At 44.3% G+C, this 17458-nt stretch overlaps 1 protein-coding gene across 1 annotated transcript in view; it reads right to left on the bottom strand.

Moving 5' to 3' along the window:
• Nucleotides 1-4267: 4267 nt before the first annotated feature.
• The window catches only part of sspo (SCO-spondin), a gene marked incomplete at both ends in the record, with an annotated part of 88865 nt that continues 75674 nt past the window's right edge, over nucleotides 4268-17458 (bottom strand). The window contains 4 exon segments of the mRNA XM_083936416.1: nucleotides 4268-4429; nucleotides 8275-8405; nucleotides 9115-9175; nucleotides 16811-16906. Coding sequence (XP_083792542.1) covers nucleotides 4268-4429; nucleotides 8275-8405; nucleotides 9115-9175; nucleotides 16811-16906 — 450 coding nt within the window.

Raw genomic sequence — 17458 nt, 5'->3', positions numbered from 1 at the left:
GGAGGGAAAGAAAAGGGCAGACCGTGTTTGTCATAAATGAGATCCTAGCCTGGAAAACTCTTTATGTATTTACACACAAGATGCTGTCGATACAGAGGTAGAGAGATGTTGGCTTTAGCTGCTAAAGGAGTTCTCAATGTGTTTTTACGCTGCAGAATAATCAACACACGTATGAATAAAGGAAGAGAAGAAGCTCCGGGCTTCGATTTAACACATCCAATAAAAGCTACATCTTTCTAATGAATGAGCAGTTCAGCAGCAAATTTAACTCGCTCATTAGAAGTTTAGTTTTAGTTTAGTTTATTTCGAATATGTGAAAAAACAAAATGATCATGCATTAATGTGCAGTCATAAAGAAAAGGAAAAGAAATAAAAATAAATGTACAATAACAAAGTAAACTGAAAAATATAAATTAAGTTTACATATCCGAAAAGGAGCGGGAAGAAGTATAAACCTTTTTTATTCCACCCCTTTTTAAATAAATATTACTGAAATAACACGTATTTTGCCTTCTATCTATAAAGTATAAACAACAATAATAATAACTTCCATTTGTCATTCTTCAATTATCCTTGATCTCTATCTAACAAAGCAAAGTTGTTCATAGTCACTTCATGTAACAAGCATTGCATGTCCAGGGAAATTGTGTACATATTCGCAAAAAAATGATTAATTATTGTTTTTTTAAAGTTCACTCATTCAGCTGTGGAAACAAAAATCACCAACAATGACGCGACTTGTATCTGACTGTACTTAGAGCTTCAAACTGAGGGTGTCTCTAAAGGAGGGATGCTTGAAACACGACCAGAAGCAACCAGATGATGATGTAAACGTATGTAACCCTGCTCATAAATATTCCCCTCAGGTGTTTTTACTTCACCTTTACCCTGCAGATCTTTAACGTGAGAGCTAAAGTGTGTTTGCGGGTCACGAGCGAAGCTGTTTATTACTCTGATCTGGAACAAAGCGATACGCCAAACACGGTTGGTGCATTGTTTTGGGGTTCAGAAGAAAACCTGGAAGCATTTCATGTTTATTTCCATGTTTTTAAATGTCTTGTTTTTCTATTTTAAATAAATTGTGTGTAACAGGAGAGAGGAGGGTGGGGGAGCGTCTGCTGGTTACTGTATATGCTGTTTAAATATATATGAGGGGAAAAAGGCAAGGATGTTTATTGAGGAGAGCACTACTTAAAAAATAAAACTAGACAGCCAACTGTGTTCTCCATGTGTAGAAAATGTTTATTGATCCGTGCATTGGAACATGAAGATATCTAACCAGTTATGGTAAACTCCAACTCAAAGAAGAATGCTTGTACATGTACACTTTAATGCGTAATAGATCTTACTGGGATTGTATCTCAGGTCCTTTAATATTACTATAAATACACAGTAGAAAAAGGCTGTACAGCTTTAAGAATCAAGTTTTAACAAGGAAGTCTACGGTCAGCGGCAGCATCCGGTCACATGACGACTAAAAACTACAGAACAATGTGTACATCAACAGGCTCACAGGACTTCATCCATCCATCCATCCATCGATCCGTGCCTCCCAGAATCCTGCATCCATCACCAGCTGGCCTCTCACTTGGCTTGGCGTTCGTACTCGTCCTGCTCTTGCTCACACATTCACACTCACACACACACACACACACACTCGCAGCTCGCAGACACTCGACACACTCAGCGTCTGGACAGGTCACCTCCTGTGAAGAGGAGAAACAGTTTGATTGAATCCCAACTTCGCTGCTTCCTGTGCAGGATAAAAAACAGACATCCAGTGTCTCTAAAGCATTCGGAACAGCATTGTATAACAACACATGACCTATTTTGTGTCCATTTTTCAACTGTAGTCAAAAAACCTATGAAATAAAATGATCTGCCAATGTATAGGACATTATTTGAAATGCATTTATGATACAAAATACATCAAGCACTGCATATATAACAACAGCAGTTGACATATGTGTGCATGCAAGTCCTCCTGTGTCTGTGATAAGTGTGTGTCAGTCACAAGAGAGAGCACCAGAAGACAAAACGAGAGAACTTGTAGTGGCAGTTAACATGCACAAGTGTGTGTGTGTGTGTAAGTGTGTGTGAGAGTGGCCGCACGCTTCCAAAGATTGATCGCAGTAACGACCAAATCCGTCAGCCGTGATGTCCGCGGCAGTGTAGTGCTGGGAGGGGAATATGAGCTGCGGGGATGTTCTGTGTCGTATGCGGCTACATCCAATTAACTAACGCAATCAGCCATGTTGATGAATGGATTAGCACATAATTGCTTCAGAGGTGGGATCCTTGATTGAATTATTCATGGTGGGCAAAGGCGAACGTATGTTTTCCTAAGATTAGTGTGTGTATGTGTGTGTGTGTGTGTGTGTGTGTGTGTGTGTGTGCGTGCGTGCGTGCGTGCTTGCGTGCTGTGTTTGTGTGTGTGTAAGCCTTGCGTTAATGGAAAGTGACTGTGAAATTGTATTGAGAGAGAGAGAGAGAGAGACAAACATGACGGTTGCTGACTGCGCTGCCCTCTCTAGGGTCAAACTTTCAAACTGGTTGCATCCTCATCAGTGATGTTACAGCAGGGTGCGTACCAAATCCTGACCAGCACAGTGCCAGTTTGAGCTGGATGGGCATGGTGTCCGTACCATTTCAGTTTGGGACATAAACCAGCACAGGCTGCGTGTGTCTGTTGACTTAAATAACAGCTTGTGTGACAAGCAAACAGAATACCAGGTGTACCTAAAGCTTGGTAAACAAAAGACACAGGAGGCACACGCCGTATGTCTCACACAGCCCGTCATCGCTTGATCCAGGTGGCGAAGGTCAAGTTCTCTTTCTCGACTCTTTAAAGCTGTCGGAAGATGAAACTCGTGCCTGCGGCATCTGCAACACACGTGCAGCTGTTTGATTTTCAGCCCCTTCTCCTGCTTCCCCTCATCTCATTACGAGTGTTCACACTTTTAGCTAAACCAATCAGATTAGGCCACAGCCTTCACCAGCCTATCACGTCCATGCTGAGCTCACCAGAAGCCCACCCCTCGTCGCATCATTCAGATCTCAGCATCCTCTTCATTCATCACCTCCAGTGTGGAGACTCCGTCAGGAGGGGGGGGGGGGGTTTCTTCTACTACTCACAGCTCCTCTCTGTCTGTATCATTCATGTCTCATCAATGCATGTTACTAATTCAACTTCTTCCCCGGAGTTGTTTGTGCTTTGTCGTCTCTCAGGTCTCTGCTGATCGTGGTGGTGCCTGCTGCCATGGTCCTGCATGACGCTTCCTGCTGCTATTATAATCTATCACCTTAGTTGTGCTTGTTTCAACTATTCTGCTGTATTAACTGCCATAACATATAAGTCATATTCACATTACTATAGATATTATTATAGTTACTGGAAGTGTGTCTGTCTCTGTCTTTGTGTCTGTCTTTGTCTCTCTCTGTCCATCTGTCCGTCTTTTCTCTCTCTCTCTCCTTCTCTTCCTCTCTCCGGTGCAGACAGATGTCCGTCCTCCACAGAGCTGGGTCTGTCTGACGTTCCTGTCTGTTATAGTGAAGGTCTTAGTTGCCACCGTACTCTACGGGGGAATTGTTGGGTCTGTGTAAATCATAGATAAGTCAAAGAGTGTGGTCTTTACTTGGACACTATGCACTACCTCATCCCATTCTGTTACTCTCATTTTATATTCACTGTTCACTGTTTATTTATTATTTATACTTAATATTCTGCTGCTAATACTCACTTCAAACAGCTGTCAACTCTGTCAATTTAGATGCTATATTATATTATATTTTATTTTATTTTATATTTTATTTTATTTTATATTTTATTTGTTGTAGATATGTCTATATCTTGCCTCCTTTTATATTTTATATTTACCTTTTATATTGTATATTTTTTGGTGGTTTCTGGAGCCTTGCAACGGAATTTCGTTTGTATACATGAAAATGTGTGTGAATGACAATAAAGTTTGTCTAAGTCTAAGTAAGTCTAAGTCTTTACCTAGTTGAATGGAGGACAATCCATTCTTCCACTGAGCCACAGTTGCCCCATTATGCAATTATCATGTGAGAAAAATCCTTGTTGTAGATATGTATATTTTTCAATCAGATTCCCTGACTGTCCCTCTCCTAGCATGTCCCTGCTATGCCCCTGTGTCTCTGGAGTTTGTAAACATGCGTCACATGAAAATATTTTTACATATATTCAAACTTTGGGCTCTCCCACTGACGTGAGAGATGAACACGCTCATCCACAAGGCCACACTCATTATTCCCCACCTTGACAGCTGGTGCATTCACAGCTGTGGATGACGGGCAGGACGACGGGCTCGCTTTCTCCGCTCTCACACTGCAGGCTGAGGAAACGCACCGGGTTGTCTGGGTCCAGGCGGTAACTACAGCACTCGCAAACAGACTGGAGGTAGGGCTCCTGCGGAGAAAGAGGGAGGGAAAAAGAGAGTGAAATGACGGAGAAGTTGAACAACAGGAGGAGGAGAGGTGGAAGGAGGGACAGAAGGATATGGGGATGGTTTATGAGATTTGAATATGATGAAGGGAGGGAGGTAATGAGAGGATCTCAGAAGAAAATATTTAGGGAGTGGGAAGTCAAGAAAGAGAGTATACAGAGGAGGGGAAATGGTATCGGCAGGATTGATTGAGGAAGAAAGAGGAGGTAGAGGGGGAAATGGCCACCCCTAATGTATGAAACCACAAAATGAGACTACAGTTTACAGTACTGAGGACCAATATGACCTCAATATGGTGGTGGAGGGGTGGGGGGGTATATACAACAGCATATATAACAAACAAACAAAACAAATTAAAGAAATCGTCTGAAACTATTAAATCACATCAGAAAGTGCATGGATCTATTTTAATCATGAATCAAATCGAGACATGTAACGCGAAAGGGGCCACACACTGACGCCGCAGAGAGTTATCATCAAACTGTGCAGCTCCACAGAGCTTTTTAGTCTCTTTGAGCTCATTGGTTTCATGTCCAGCTTGTTCACAGATCTCATTTCAGCCAGCCGTCTTAAGAAAAAGAGCTCTGATGAGACCGCTGCACACTTCACATAACCACACAGCAGACACACATAGTTAGCGCTTAGCTGCTAAACGTAGATTATCCAGAGTATTATTTTTGTTGTTGTCAGAAGTTAGTTAGCGACCGAAGCAAAGCTGAAAGGAGAGTTAATATGGGAACTATTCAGCAGGTGGCCATAAACGCAACTGCGGGACAATTCTAATGTTGCTCACACAGTAGCCATAGGGACGTGTGGTTGTAGCGGACTGATCCAGTACTGATGTCACGTATCAGGACCAATTTGTTGCTTCATTTAAAGGGTTACTGCTTTAACTGGAATTCCAAGTTTCAGGTTGCTGGTGCATGATTTATTCTAGTAGTAAATAACAATTCAGTATATTTATAACTGCGCATTCATCTGTCACAAGCCTGATGTGTCCTCACACATAATGGAATGATCCCAGTCACTTCCTCACAGTGATGCACACAGCTTATTAACTACTGCTATCAGTTCGGTACTCTGTATTATCCTTAAAGCAATTTCCGTTAAAAGCAAATGGCGACGCGTTGGTGTGGTGGTCAGCACTCTGGCCTCACAACAAGGGGGTTTCCAGGCTCGAAAGCCCGACTGGGGCCTCTCTGTGTGGTGTTTGCATGTTCTCCCCGTGTCTGCGTGGGTTTTCTCCGGGTTCTCCGGTTTCCTTCCAAAGACGTGCAGGTGTTCGGTTCATTGATGACTCTAAATCACCCGTAGGTGTGAATGGTTGTCTGTCTCTGTTTGTCTCTATGTGTCCTGTGATAGACTGGCGTCCTGTCTGGGTGGACCCGCCTCACGCCCGATGTCAGCTGGGATCGGCTCCAGCCCCCCCGCAACCCCGACAGGGACAAGAGGTTGAAGATGAGTGAATTAATGAGTCGCTTTTGACTGAGGATAACAATGAGAACATTCACAGGCTTACTCTGTGTCAGTTGATACTCAAAGCCCAGGTATCAGTAATGGTATCGGTGCATCCCTAGCTGTGATTTTCTTCTTCTCTTGAGTGGAAGAAAATGATATATCATTTTGCTTTGAACACTTCGGGGCGGTGGATACAGTATGTTATCACCATTCACCGGGGTTGCTTGTGTACACATCCAGCAGACACAGAGCAGCATTCATCTGGAGACAATTTCTGTCCACAGGATGAATGTAACTCCAATATTCACTTTTCTTCTAGCTCTGTTTGGTCTCCACCCCTCCGCTCCCGAGAGAAATACCTCTCTCGAAAATAGCTCTTTAGCAGCTCCACTATGCTCACCAGCCTGTCTCTTTGTTTGGTGCTGAGCTGATAGTCTAAAGAGGGTTTATCAGTGCTTTCTCAGGAAAAACAGCTGTCTTCTGCAGCTGGAAATAACGCTGCGGAGAGCAGTGAGTGAGCCGAAACATTAAATCTGTAGACCGTTAAATCAAACCAATGAGCTGAAAGATGTAAAACGCTTCATAGAGCTGTGGGGAACTGTACTCAGTTGATAATATAAAAAGTGCCTCTCGGGTCGCTCAAAGATGCATCACATGACGAATGCAATTAAAAAAGAGCCTAGACAGGTAAACTGCAATGCAAGCACAGAATTGGGAATTAGGTGATAATTTGGCATTTGTAACTGTGCAAAAACACAGCCTTTCTGGTTTGCATGATAGAAGGCAGCTTCTTGGAAGGTGTGCTCATGTGTCCAATTAGTGCCGGCGAAGACCCGAGGAGGAGAGAGACTGTGGGAGAGTACAACGGCAGCGGAGAATGATAGATAATAGGAGGAGAAGGTGAGAGGGGCGAGGGAGGCCAGGATCAAAACCCCTCCAACCTCTCTGTAAAATAGTTATTAGTGCTTCACACACTTTGAAAAGTCCACAGTCTGGTGTGTGTGTGTGTGTGTGTGTGTGTGTGATTCCTATGAACGCATTCCTGCTGATCAATGAGAAGGGAACTTTTCTGCGCCGCCTTGTCACTAGTTACCACCCCTCGTTGCCACAGTAACACAAGGTAATGCCACATTTGGCTGAGCTGATGTTTGTTTTTCGCTAATCTGACGGACTCTATTTTTACAGTGATGTCTGAATGCCAAGGAAGAACAAAGTCGCCATGGTGACGAGCTCGCTGTCTTACAAGGATGAAAAAGACAACAAGTGAGAAAGAAAGGAGGAAAAGAAACAGAATCACTACCAGACTCTACACGTGACCCCTACACATGACCCAGATTCAAAACATCTATATTTAGATCACAGGGGACTAAACTACTGAATGATGCATGTTGTTTACCTGCATCATGTGAACTGTGTCTTGTGATCTAACCACAGCTGACAGAAGGCACCGTGATCAAATCATCAGATAACTGTACGCCGCAAACATGGGACTACGGCAGCTGCACAGGGCCATGCGTGTGCCACTCTTACACCCTGATGCCAGCTCACACTCCAGCAAGAAAGCAGAGAGTCAATCTGGCTGCTCAGTGATAGCTCAGGCAATAATCCTCAATTATTATTATTTTTTGCATACTGTGAAAAAAAGTTTTAATAGACTTTGTTTGGATCGGAACGGACAAAACTGTTTAACAGCTTCGTATCAGCACTTTGTAACCACATGTTTATATAAAGTCTGACATTCATAATTAAATGAATAGTGTAGAACTGCCCAACTTTAGAGGGTGATATTTCACTATAGACCTTGTCAAAGTTTTAAACATCTCATCTCATCTTCAGCCTCTTATCCGGGGTCGGGTCGCGGGGGCAGCAGCTCTAGCAGTGGACCCCAAACTTCCCTTTCCCGGGCCACATTAACCAGCTCTAACTGGGCGATCCTGAGGCGTTCCCAGGCCAGTGTGGAGATCTAATCTCTCCACCTGGTCCTGGGTCTTCCCCGAGGCCTCCTCCCAGCTGGACGTGCCTGGAACACCTCCCTAGGGAGGCGCCCAGGGTTCATCCTTACTAGATGCCAAAACCAAGTTTACTACCACTTCCAGTGTAAATGACATCACTGACATGGAGTCAACAAGGACCCTAGCAATGAAATTCCATTGAGGAGGTTTATATGATTTAGCATATTTAACTTTGTGGACAAGGTGCAAACAACAGTTTCTGTTCAGTTCTAGTCTCTTTTAGTTCACTTTGCTGTCTGTATTGATCCTAATTGCACTACCAGCTGTCACTCGTGGTCTATGCCTGTCAGTGTTATGTTCTGTGTGCGCGTGTGCATGTGTGTGAGTGTTCTCCGTACCTCCAGGATGACATCAGTCCTTGATAGACAGTGTCCCCTGCAGAAGCTGACCTCCACGTTGTCGAGCCGACAGTCTCCCTTTGTGATGTTCCTGACCTGCATGTAGCGACGACACTCTGGCACCGGCTCCCCTGATAGAAACACAGAGAGGATTGGACAAAGAGCAAAGGGGGGAGACAGAGGACACGGAAAAGGAGATTATGACAAATTATAATTCTTGGTATAGAAAAAGGGAGGAAAGAGGCGACAGGAGAGACAGAGACAGCCGGAGCGTTTCTTCCAGAGAGCACTGTGACATTGCCATGCCCCCTCGCAGCATGTGACATTTCCTCCACTGGGAGAGAGATTAAAGCTCCAGTGTAGGTTAAGTAAAGTGATCTTCCCCTAATTGGCTACTGCAGAACTTGGTTTTTACCCTCCTATAAAATTAACTATAACATTCAAATCCAACGAGTTGATTTGAAAGTCATGACGTTAAATAAACAGACCCACTGAGATTTTGTGTTTGTTTGACATTTGCATGCTTTACAACAAGTAGCATCTCATTCGTTCATTCATATGGGGTCGCGGGGGGGCTGGAGCCGATCCCAGCCGTCATCGAGCGCGAGGCGGGGTCCACCCTGGACAGGACGCCAGTTTATCACAGGACACATAGAGACGAACAGAGACAGACAACCATTCACACCTACGGGCAACAATCCTTCCAATTTCTTTACATTACCACGGATGAAGAAGCATTACTCACCGTGGTAATGAGCCTGGGCTTAAGATGTCAAATGAAACAACAGTTATTTGTAGATATTGTGTTGTGTTTTCCTGCAAACTGTATGCTGTACTAACCTGGAACCATCTTTCTACAGACTGGACAGCAGCTGCCTGGCTCCTCCACCTTGACCTCCTCCTGAAAGAGGGATAACACGAGCTGTCTTGTCACTTTTCTTTTCACCGACAGACAGATGAAAAATACAACAATCAAAAATCAAAATGTGATGGACCGTACTCTATCAACACACACAATTTATTGGATTGTTGTGTAGGCATAACAACTTGCACAACGCATTTCATTCAATATGTGCACACATTGAATTTACAGTACAACCAATCATGTGTCCATGTCTATCCCCAGCGTTATAGAATGGGATGACTTTGGCTGCTTTCATTTTACGTGGCACTTGTTCTGAATGACAAGTTGCAAACGGAGGACCCTGTTTCCATTCAGCAGTAACGTGCTGTCTGAGTGTACACGGCCTGAACACAAGTGGACAGCTCTAATAAGAGGTGAAAACACGCATTGAGGACGCATTAAGATCGATGTTGATACATTTTTTTAATAATGCAACACTGGGATAGACCACAAATGTACAAAATCTAATGGCAATCGATTCCAATATTTGAGATGTTTCAGTTGGGACCAAAGTGGTGAACCGACTTACACTGTCATCCCCAAAGCCATGTTGCTCGTGTAACAGCTTCACACACGCACACACACACACACACACACAAACACACAAACACACACACACACACACACACACACACACACACACACACACACACACACACACACACACACACACACACACACACACACACACACACACACACACACACACACACACACACACACACACACACACACACACACACACACACACACACACACACACACACACACACACACACACACACACACACACACACACACACTCACACTCTTCAATATGGCACCAAAGTTTCAAGATTAGTGTCACCACTTCACTTCAGTTCCTGACTTATGGCGTCGATAATGGACAGAAAAGTGTTTTTTTGCAGAATGTTATGATGTGACAGTGAAGTTGACCTTTGACCTTTTGCATAGAAAATGGCATCATTCATTTTAACCTATAAGACATCTGTGTGACATTTTGTCATAAACAAATTCTCAAGTTAAGGCCCAAAATGTTTTCTGTGACGTCCCAGTGACCTTGGCCTTTGACCTCTACATTATAATCGATTCGGCCTTGAGTCCAAAAGGACATTTGTGCTACATGTTGTTCCTGAGGTATAGAGTCCACGACAACCATTAGTCCCAGTTCTCACCTCCCAGAATGCTAGTGGTTGTCATTCTTGCCCTTTTGGCACTGATTTAGACCCCGTTATGAGTCATGAGGACCGGGGTTGAGATCCAGCATAGAGATGGGAAAAGGACCAGAAAAAAAAAGGCAAAAAGTGAGACATGAAGACCCAAAATAGCAAGAGCGAGACGGTGATGTAAGGACACAAAGGATGTAGACAGAGGGAGCGAAGCCACCGAGGGAAAGAGATCCAGAGCAGTCTAGAGAAGCAGCGTGTCCCGTGGTGGCCCTGTCTGAGAATAGCTGCAGTTAGCATTCAAAGTCACAAACACACACACATACTTCTATGTGTGTGTGTGTGTGTGACAGCAGGATTCAGCCAACACCAGCCTCAGCTCGCCCCTGAAACTTCACCCAGCTACACACACACAGACACACAGACAGACACGCACGTATGCACGCACGTATGCACGCACGTATGCACGCATGCACCTCCTAACTGTTCACCCCGAGCACTTCTCCTCCCACTCGGCGCTGCCGCAAGCCTCCCCTCAGGGATGGAGGGAGCCCACTTACTTAAAGGGTTTGGAGGTCATGAAGAGGGGCATTTCAAGTCCTTTAAGTTAAGAGACTGACGTGTGTATGTGCCTGTGTGTCTCATGTGGCATTGGGGTAGAAAGGGTCTTCAGCACAGGTTGTGAACGACTGCAGAGCTCTGTCACTGCAACTGGTACAGAAATAAGAGAGGAGAGGAAAACATCCGGATTTTATCACCCGATATAAAAACAAAACCTTCATCCATTACCCTGAAAAAGGGGCCTCCCAGCAGAGCAGGGGATGCTTGATGGGAGCCTACATTTTTTTTAAAAGCATTGTGCTTAACTGGAAGCTGAGTCATAAATATCCGATTGCTCTGTCAGTAACCAATTCTCAGCCTGTCAGGAGAGGGAACACCAGGCATTAAATGACCTTTTCATATTGGCCGGGATAAGGAGTGCTTCCATTGAGGCGTGACTTGGCGCCGGGGGAGGCGAGGGATTTGAAACTGCGAGAAGAAATAGTTACACAACTCTGAGAGGCTCCAGAGACAGCGTACCCAGGTACAGACCCGCGTACACCACAGGTGGAACACTCATAGCCTGTCGACTTTGTGCAGCTCACTGTGCAATCAACCTCTCCTTTCTTCTGTTCTGGATGTCAGCAGGATTTATTTTTACCACGATGAGACGCTTCACTGTTCTACTGCGACTTTTCTCACCTTCATCACCATGGAGATATTTTATTTAACTTTGTTCATAAGTCGGTTGCCTGGGCGGCAGTAGCTCAGTCCATAGATGACTTGGCTAGGAACCGTAGGGTCGCTGGTTCAAGTCCCTGTGTGGACCATGTATGCAGCATGGACTGGTGGCTGGAGAGGTGCCAGTTCATCTCCTGGGCACTGCCAAGGTGGTGTTGAGCAAGGCACCGAACCCCCAACTGCTCGGGGCGCCGATCACTGGCAGCCCCCTCGCTCTAACATCTCTCCTTAATTGCATGTATAGGTCCTGTCCTGTCCTGTGTAACATGATTAATAATCGAAAAATGGGCAAAGAGGTGGAGCATGGATGGAGCTTAAGCGGGCCAAATGAAGCAGACAGTCTATGCTATCCACCTGTGACAGCACCCACTTGTTGCTCATAGCAGCCAGCCCTGCCATACTTTAAGCCTTAATACAATTCAAATGGGTGATTTTAAAAATTCACCCCCTACCAGGTTGCAAAGGTGTTTATTTCTGCTGTAAAGTTACTATCACCTTAAAAATGTAACAAGACTTAGAGGGCTCATGTCAGCTCAAGACTTAGAAACACTTGTCCATGCCTTTATAACCAGTAGGCTAGACTACTGTAACGGTCTCCTTGCAGTTCTTCCCAAAAAAACTGTCAGGCAGCTACAGCTTGTTCAGAACGCTGCTGCTCGAGTTCTAACAAAGACCAAAAAATGTGAGCACATTACACCAATTCTTAAATCATTACACTGGCTTCCTGTACGTCAGAGAATTGATTTCAAAATCCTCCTGCTCACATATAAATCACTTCATGGTCTAGGGCCGAGGTATATCACTGATATGCTCCCACTACATAAGCCTTTAGATCACTAAGATCCTCTGAGACCAATCTGTTAGTGGTTCGCAGAGTAAACTCAAATCAAGGGAAAGCATCTTTCAGTCATTATGCAACAAACAGCTGGAATAAACTTCCTGAAGATGTGAGACTTTCACCCACTCTGACCACTTTTAAAACTAGACTGAAAACTTTTATGTTCACCTTAGCTTTCTGCTAAATCTTCGCACTTTTAACGTCCGCACTGTTTTGATTATTGTCTGTGTTTTTATTCTCTTTGTCTTCCTGTAATGCATTTGAATTCATGACATGTTGTGCTGTGAAGCACTTTGAGTCTGCCTTGTGTATGAAAAGTGCTATACAAATAAAGCTGCCTTGCCTAAAGTTGTACATTTTAACATGGGACTTTATGGCGATTGACTCACTTTTGGAGTCTGCCTCGTTTGAGGAAATGCAGGTTTGGGCACTTCCACATTGGCTTCATTTTCCAGCACCGGAGGTTGCTGCTTGATCCAGACTGAAATATACAACTATTGAGTAAATGGCATCAGATTTGTACAAACATTCATGTTCCCCATCAGGGCAAACAGTATTCATTTTGGTGATCCAAAGTCCATTTGTGTCATAATGGGATCTCATCTCATCTCATCTTCAACCTCTTATCCGGGGTCGGGTCACGGGGGCAGCAGCTCTAGCAGGGGACCCCAAACTTCCCTTTCCCGGGCCACATTAACTACCTCTAACTGGGGGATCCTGAGGCGTTCCCGGGCCAGTGTGGAGATCTAATCTCTCCACCTGATCCTGGGTCTTCCCCGAGGCCTCCTCCCAGCTGGACGTGCCTGGAACACCTCCCTAGGGAGGCGCCCAGGGTTCATCCTTACCAGATGATCCTGAACCACCTCAACTGGCTCCTTTCAACGCAAAGGAGCAGCGGCTCTACTCCGAGTTCCTCACGGATGCTGAACTTCTCCCCCTCTCTCTAAGGGAGACTCCAGCCCCCCTCCTGAGAAAACACATTTCAGCCGCTTGTACCCGCGACCTGGTTCTTATGGTCATGACCCATGATCCATCATAATGAGATCATAATATCTTTTTGTCCAATACAGAAAACGGACATACAAATGACATTCCCATAGGCTTCAGTTGTACCCGTGTGATAAGCAAATGTTAGCTTGTTAACCCGATCATGCTAACTAACATGATGAACATGGTCAGCATTATACCTGTATAACATCAGCATGTTGTGAGCATATTAGGATGCTGGCGTTAGCTCAAAGCACTTGTGTTCCAATGCACACGCTCACGTAGCCGCTAATGTGCCAGTGAATGCTTAATCTTGTTAAAGGGATCATTCTCCCTAATTACCCTTTAAGTATGGCATGTGCTTGAAGCAGGCACAAGGAGAGAAGAAGCATTGCCAAAGGACGTTTGGGAGAAAATAGTCTAACCCTACTGAGAGCAGCCTCGTGGGATGCCACAAACCATATTTATTTGAACATTGTCAGCGGGGTGCTCCTTTGTTCGAGTCTCTCACAGTTTGGAGCTCAGTGCTTTCATGTTTGAATACCATTCTCCTCTATTTCTATCCAAAGCAAAACTAGTTAGAATCTGCATTTATGGTACCAGCTGTCTCAAAATGTATTCATATTTTATACGGAGTTTACTTTTTAATTCATCTGCCTGTAGTTGTACAGAGGACATACATAATGAATCCCTCTGCTCACCGTCTTCTGCGGGATGACCAGCTGTTAATCACTCATACAGTATTCGTATTGCAAAATGAAGGTGGTCATCTTTTCCTGGGGTGGGCTGTCACTACAACAACAAGCATGCAGTGTTACCCATAATGCCTCATGCATGACAATCCAATTACCCAAACCACATGCAATATGTTGCTGCAAAAAGTTACAGAAAGAGGGAGAACTCAAGATCTACCTGGCTATTGAAAGTTCAAATGAACTGGTTGTGCAGAAAGCCAAAACAGAGATTACGCAGTTAATCAAGGAAGAGCTCATCAGATTACAAAATACCTACCAGCCGACAAGCAAAGGTCGGTGCAAAGTGTTGTAGAGGAGGAACAAGAGCTCGCTGGAGGGGTTTCCATGTCTTAACAGTCCCCCGTCATCTCCACAGTGTCTTCCAAGTGGTTGAAGAATATTTTAATCTATATTTTTAATATTGGACTATATTTTAAATTTTTTGTCCAAAAAGTCTGAAACGACGAGACACTGTTTGCCCAGACAGATCCTTCCCCAGATCGTTCAGCACTGAACTGACGAGCAACTCCAGCTGCAGTTTTGAACCGATTCCCCATTGAGAGTCTTCACATAACCCTGTCCTCTGGTGCACATGATCGGCCTTTTGAGGGACTTGAATGAATCTGTGTCCTTGTAAAGTTTCATTATTCATGAAATCACAGACTTGGAACGCCCATCCTCTCTCTGAGGGCTGAGAGGGTCGTCCCTTTGGCCTTCATCTGGACAACCTGCTGTGTCAGGGTTTCAGTCGCCTTAGAGCAGCTCGCCCACGCACAGTAACCAGGAGAGCTGCAGAAAAATAGGGTGTCCAACAATTAAGTCAATTGTCACCAAGTGCCAGATTAACACCAATAACTCGGAGGTATCTGAAAGCAGTGGTATAGCCACAGCGGCTATTCTGTTAAATTATAAACACTAAAACATAAAAGTATTTCAATAAATAAAGAATTAATACTTTGTTCTCTTATTACTTTTGATCTCCACTGTATATAAAGAGCATGTTTCAGCTTTGCCAATGATTGTTTATGTTGTATTGGAATGAAACGTAATTATGCTTAACAAGGAAACCACGTTTCAGTGTTTCATGGGAGGTAGAGATTGTAAAGGAAGAAGTGCAGGCTTGTGGGAGGATCAGACAGTCAGGTATTGATTTAACTCAGCCGGCAACTTGCAGAGAACATCCCACACATTCTTGAGGGAGCAGTGCATTTTTCTCCCTCACTCAGAATAATTGAGATGTTTGTGACCAACAGGGACGCTGTGGGATCTGTGGTGGCTGAGTGCACTGATGTGTTAGTCTGGGAGACGGATCATCCTTCATCTCTCTCTCTCTCTCTCTCTACCTGTATCTGGATGCAGTAGGTGCACACACCCGTGAGGAGCAAGTAACCGGGACTACAAACACAGCTCTCAGCTACACACCTTTCTCCCAAACCTAAAGAAAAAGGTCAAGTCTGGTGTTCGGTACTGTTCTTTGTGCAGGTGTTCACATACGTGTGTGGGTTTGATTTTGTAGATCTGCTGGTGTAGGCCAATATTAAGTCTGATAGTACAGTGTAAATATGTCTCTGTGATATCAACCCACTTTTGATTCATCATCCCTCCACCAACCTGGGCTATGATTCAGCTATTACTATTATCATCAGTGATTGATGGTAAATACACAGCTGTTAGTCCAATTCAGTGGCTCCTTTGCTGCCAGGAAGCCCACAAGGGGTCACAAGATACATGTAAGGGCCATAAAGGGCCATACAAATGTTATTTTTATTATTATGGCTTAGATATATAGTGTCTTTCTCAGTGCTCAGGGCGCTTTACAGAGTCCAGGTTCCATTCATTCACACAGACATACATGGTGGTGGTAAACGACGTAGTAGTCACAGCTGCCCTGGGGCAGACTGCAGAAGAATGGCAGCCACCATGGCGGCCCCTCTTACCACCTCCTCAAACATACAGCAGTCATACACCCTCACACAAGGAAAGGTGGGTGAAGTGTCTTGCCCAAGGACACAACGACCATGACACAAGAAGGGCAGGGATTGGATCGAACCGCTGACCCTTCGGACGTTTGCCGAGTCGCTCTACCAACTGAGCGACAGTCGCCCCAAACAAACTCCTTTTTTCTTATTAAATACCCTCGTACTTTCACCTCTTGGGTGTTTAACAATCATTCAATTGAATAATTCTCACATTTTAAAAACTGCACTTTAAATGAACTGCTCACAACTCCAAAGGATGATGTTTTGGTTTTGTAAATAACTAACTTGAGGTTGTGCAAAATGAAATGATTTATGAGCTGGTAGAGATTTCTAATAGCTTTTCTACGGAGGTAGTTATCCCTCTAATATCCCGGGGTGCCGTTAAGAGCAATGATGCAAGCAGGACATCTTTAACGCAATATTAACATACATACATTTAAGTACTTTGATTTTCTTTCATTAAGGATCAAACATTCCCTTTGAAATGAAATGAACTGAGTGAATTGAAGTACAAATACACTATCAGACAGATATCAATTAAGCACTGTGTGTATATGTGTGTGTGTGTGTGTGTGTGTGTGTGTGTGTGTGTGTGTGTGTGTGTGTGTGTGTGTGTGTGTGTGTGTGTGTGTGTGCGTGCGTCTTACCTCATCACAGTCGAGTGGCGGACATCTTAACTGGCACAGCTTTTGCCCGTTCACACAGCGACATGACAGACAGCCCTCCTCCCACTCTGAACCTGCCTGGCTCACACACACAAAAACACACACACCCTGTTTACATCACTCACTCGACTTTAGAAACGCAGGTAATGTGATGGTACCTGTTAGTCTTGCCTTCATGCACACTCACATTACTGTGAGTCAGTCAGTGCAGGTTTGATCTATTTCTCCAATGACTCCACCAATGCTCTCACCCTTATGCATAATTTAGGTTATGGAGGCCCGTTATGATGCTGTAATTATAATAACACATACTACAGACGGCAATCTATATTTTCTGTGTGTGTTCGCTATGGGGATCATTAACAGCGCTCAGTCTTTACCCGTACAAAAGGCACCGACCACGGTTTGTCATTTGACGTAATATTCATGAGGTCGATTAGAAACGCACAGAGGGTCTTTATGTGGACGTTAGTTAACAGCAGCTCAGACAGCAAGAGATAAAACACTGTAGACAGACAGAGAGAAAAAGACAGACAGGATGAATGACGGGAGAGAAAGAGAGAGAGAGAGAGAGAGAAGACGACTGCGGGAGAATGTATTGGAAAAAGTGGAGGAAGTGAGAGATTGAAC

Source organism: Echiichthys vipera (genome assembly GCF_963691815.1).
Source record: "Echiichthys vipera genome assembly, chromosome: 21".
In the NCBI taxonomy this organism is placed as follows: Eukaryota; Metazoa; Chordata; class Actinopteri; order Perciformes; family Trachinidae; genus Echiichthys; species Echiichthys vipera.
This window is presented reverse-complemented; position numbering and strand designations above follow the sequence as displayed.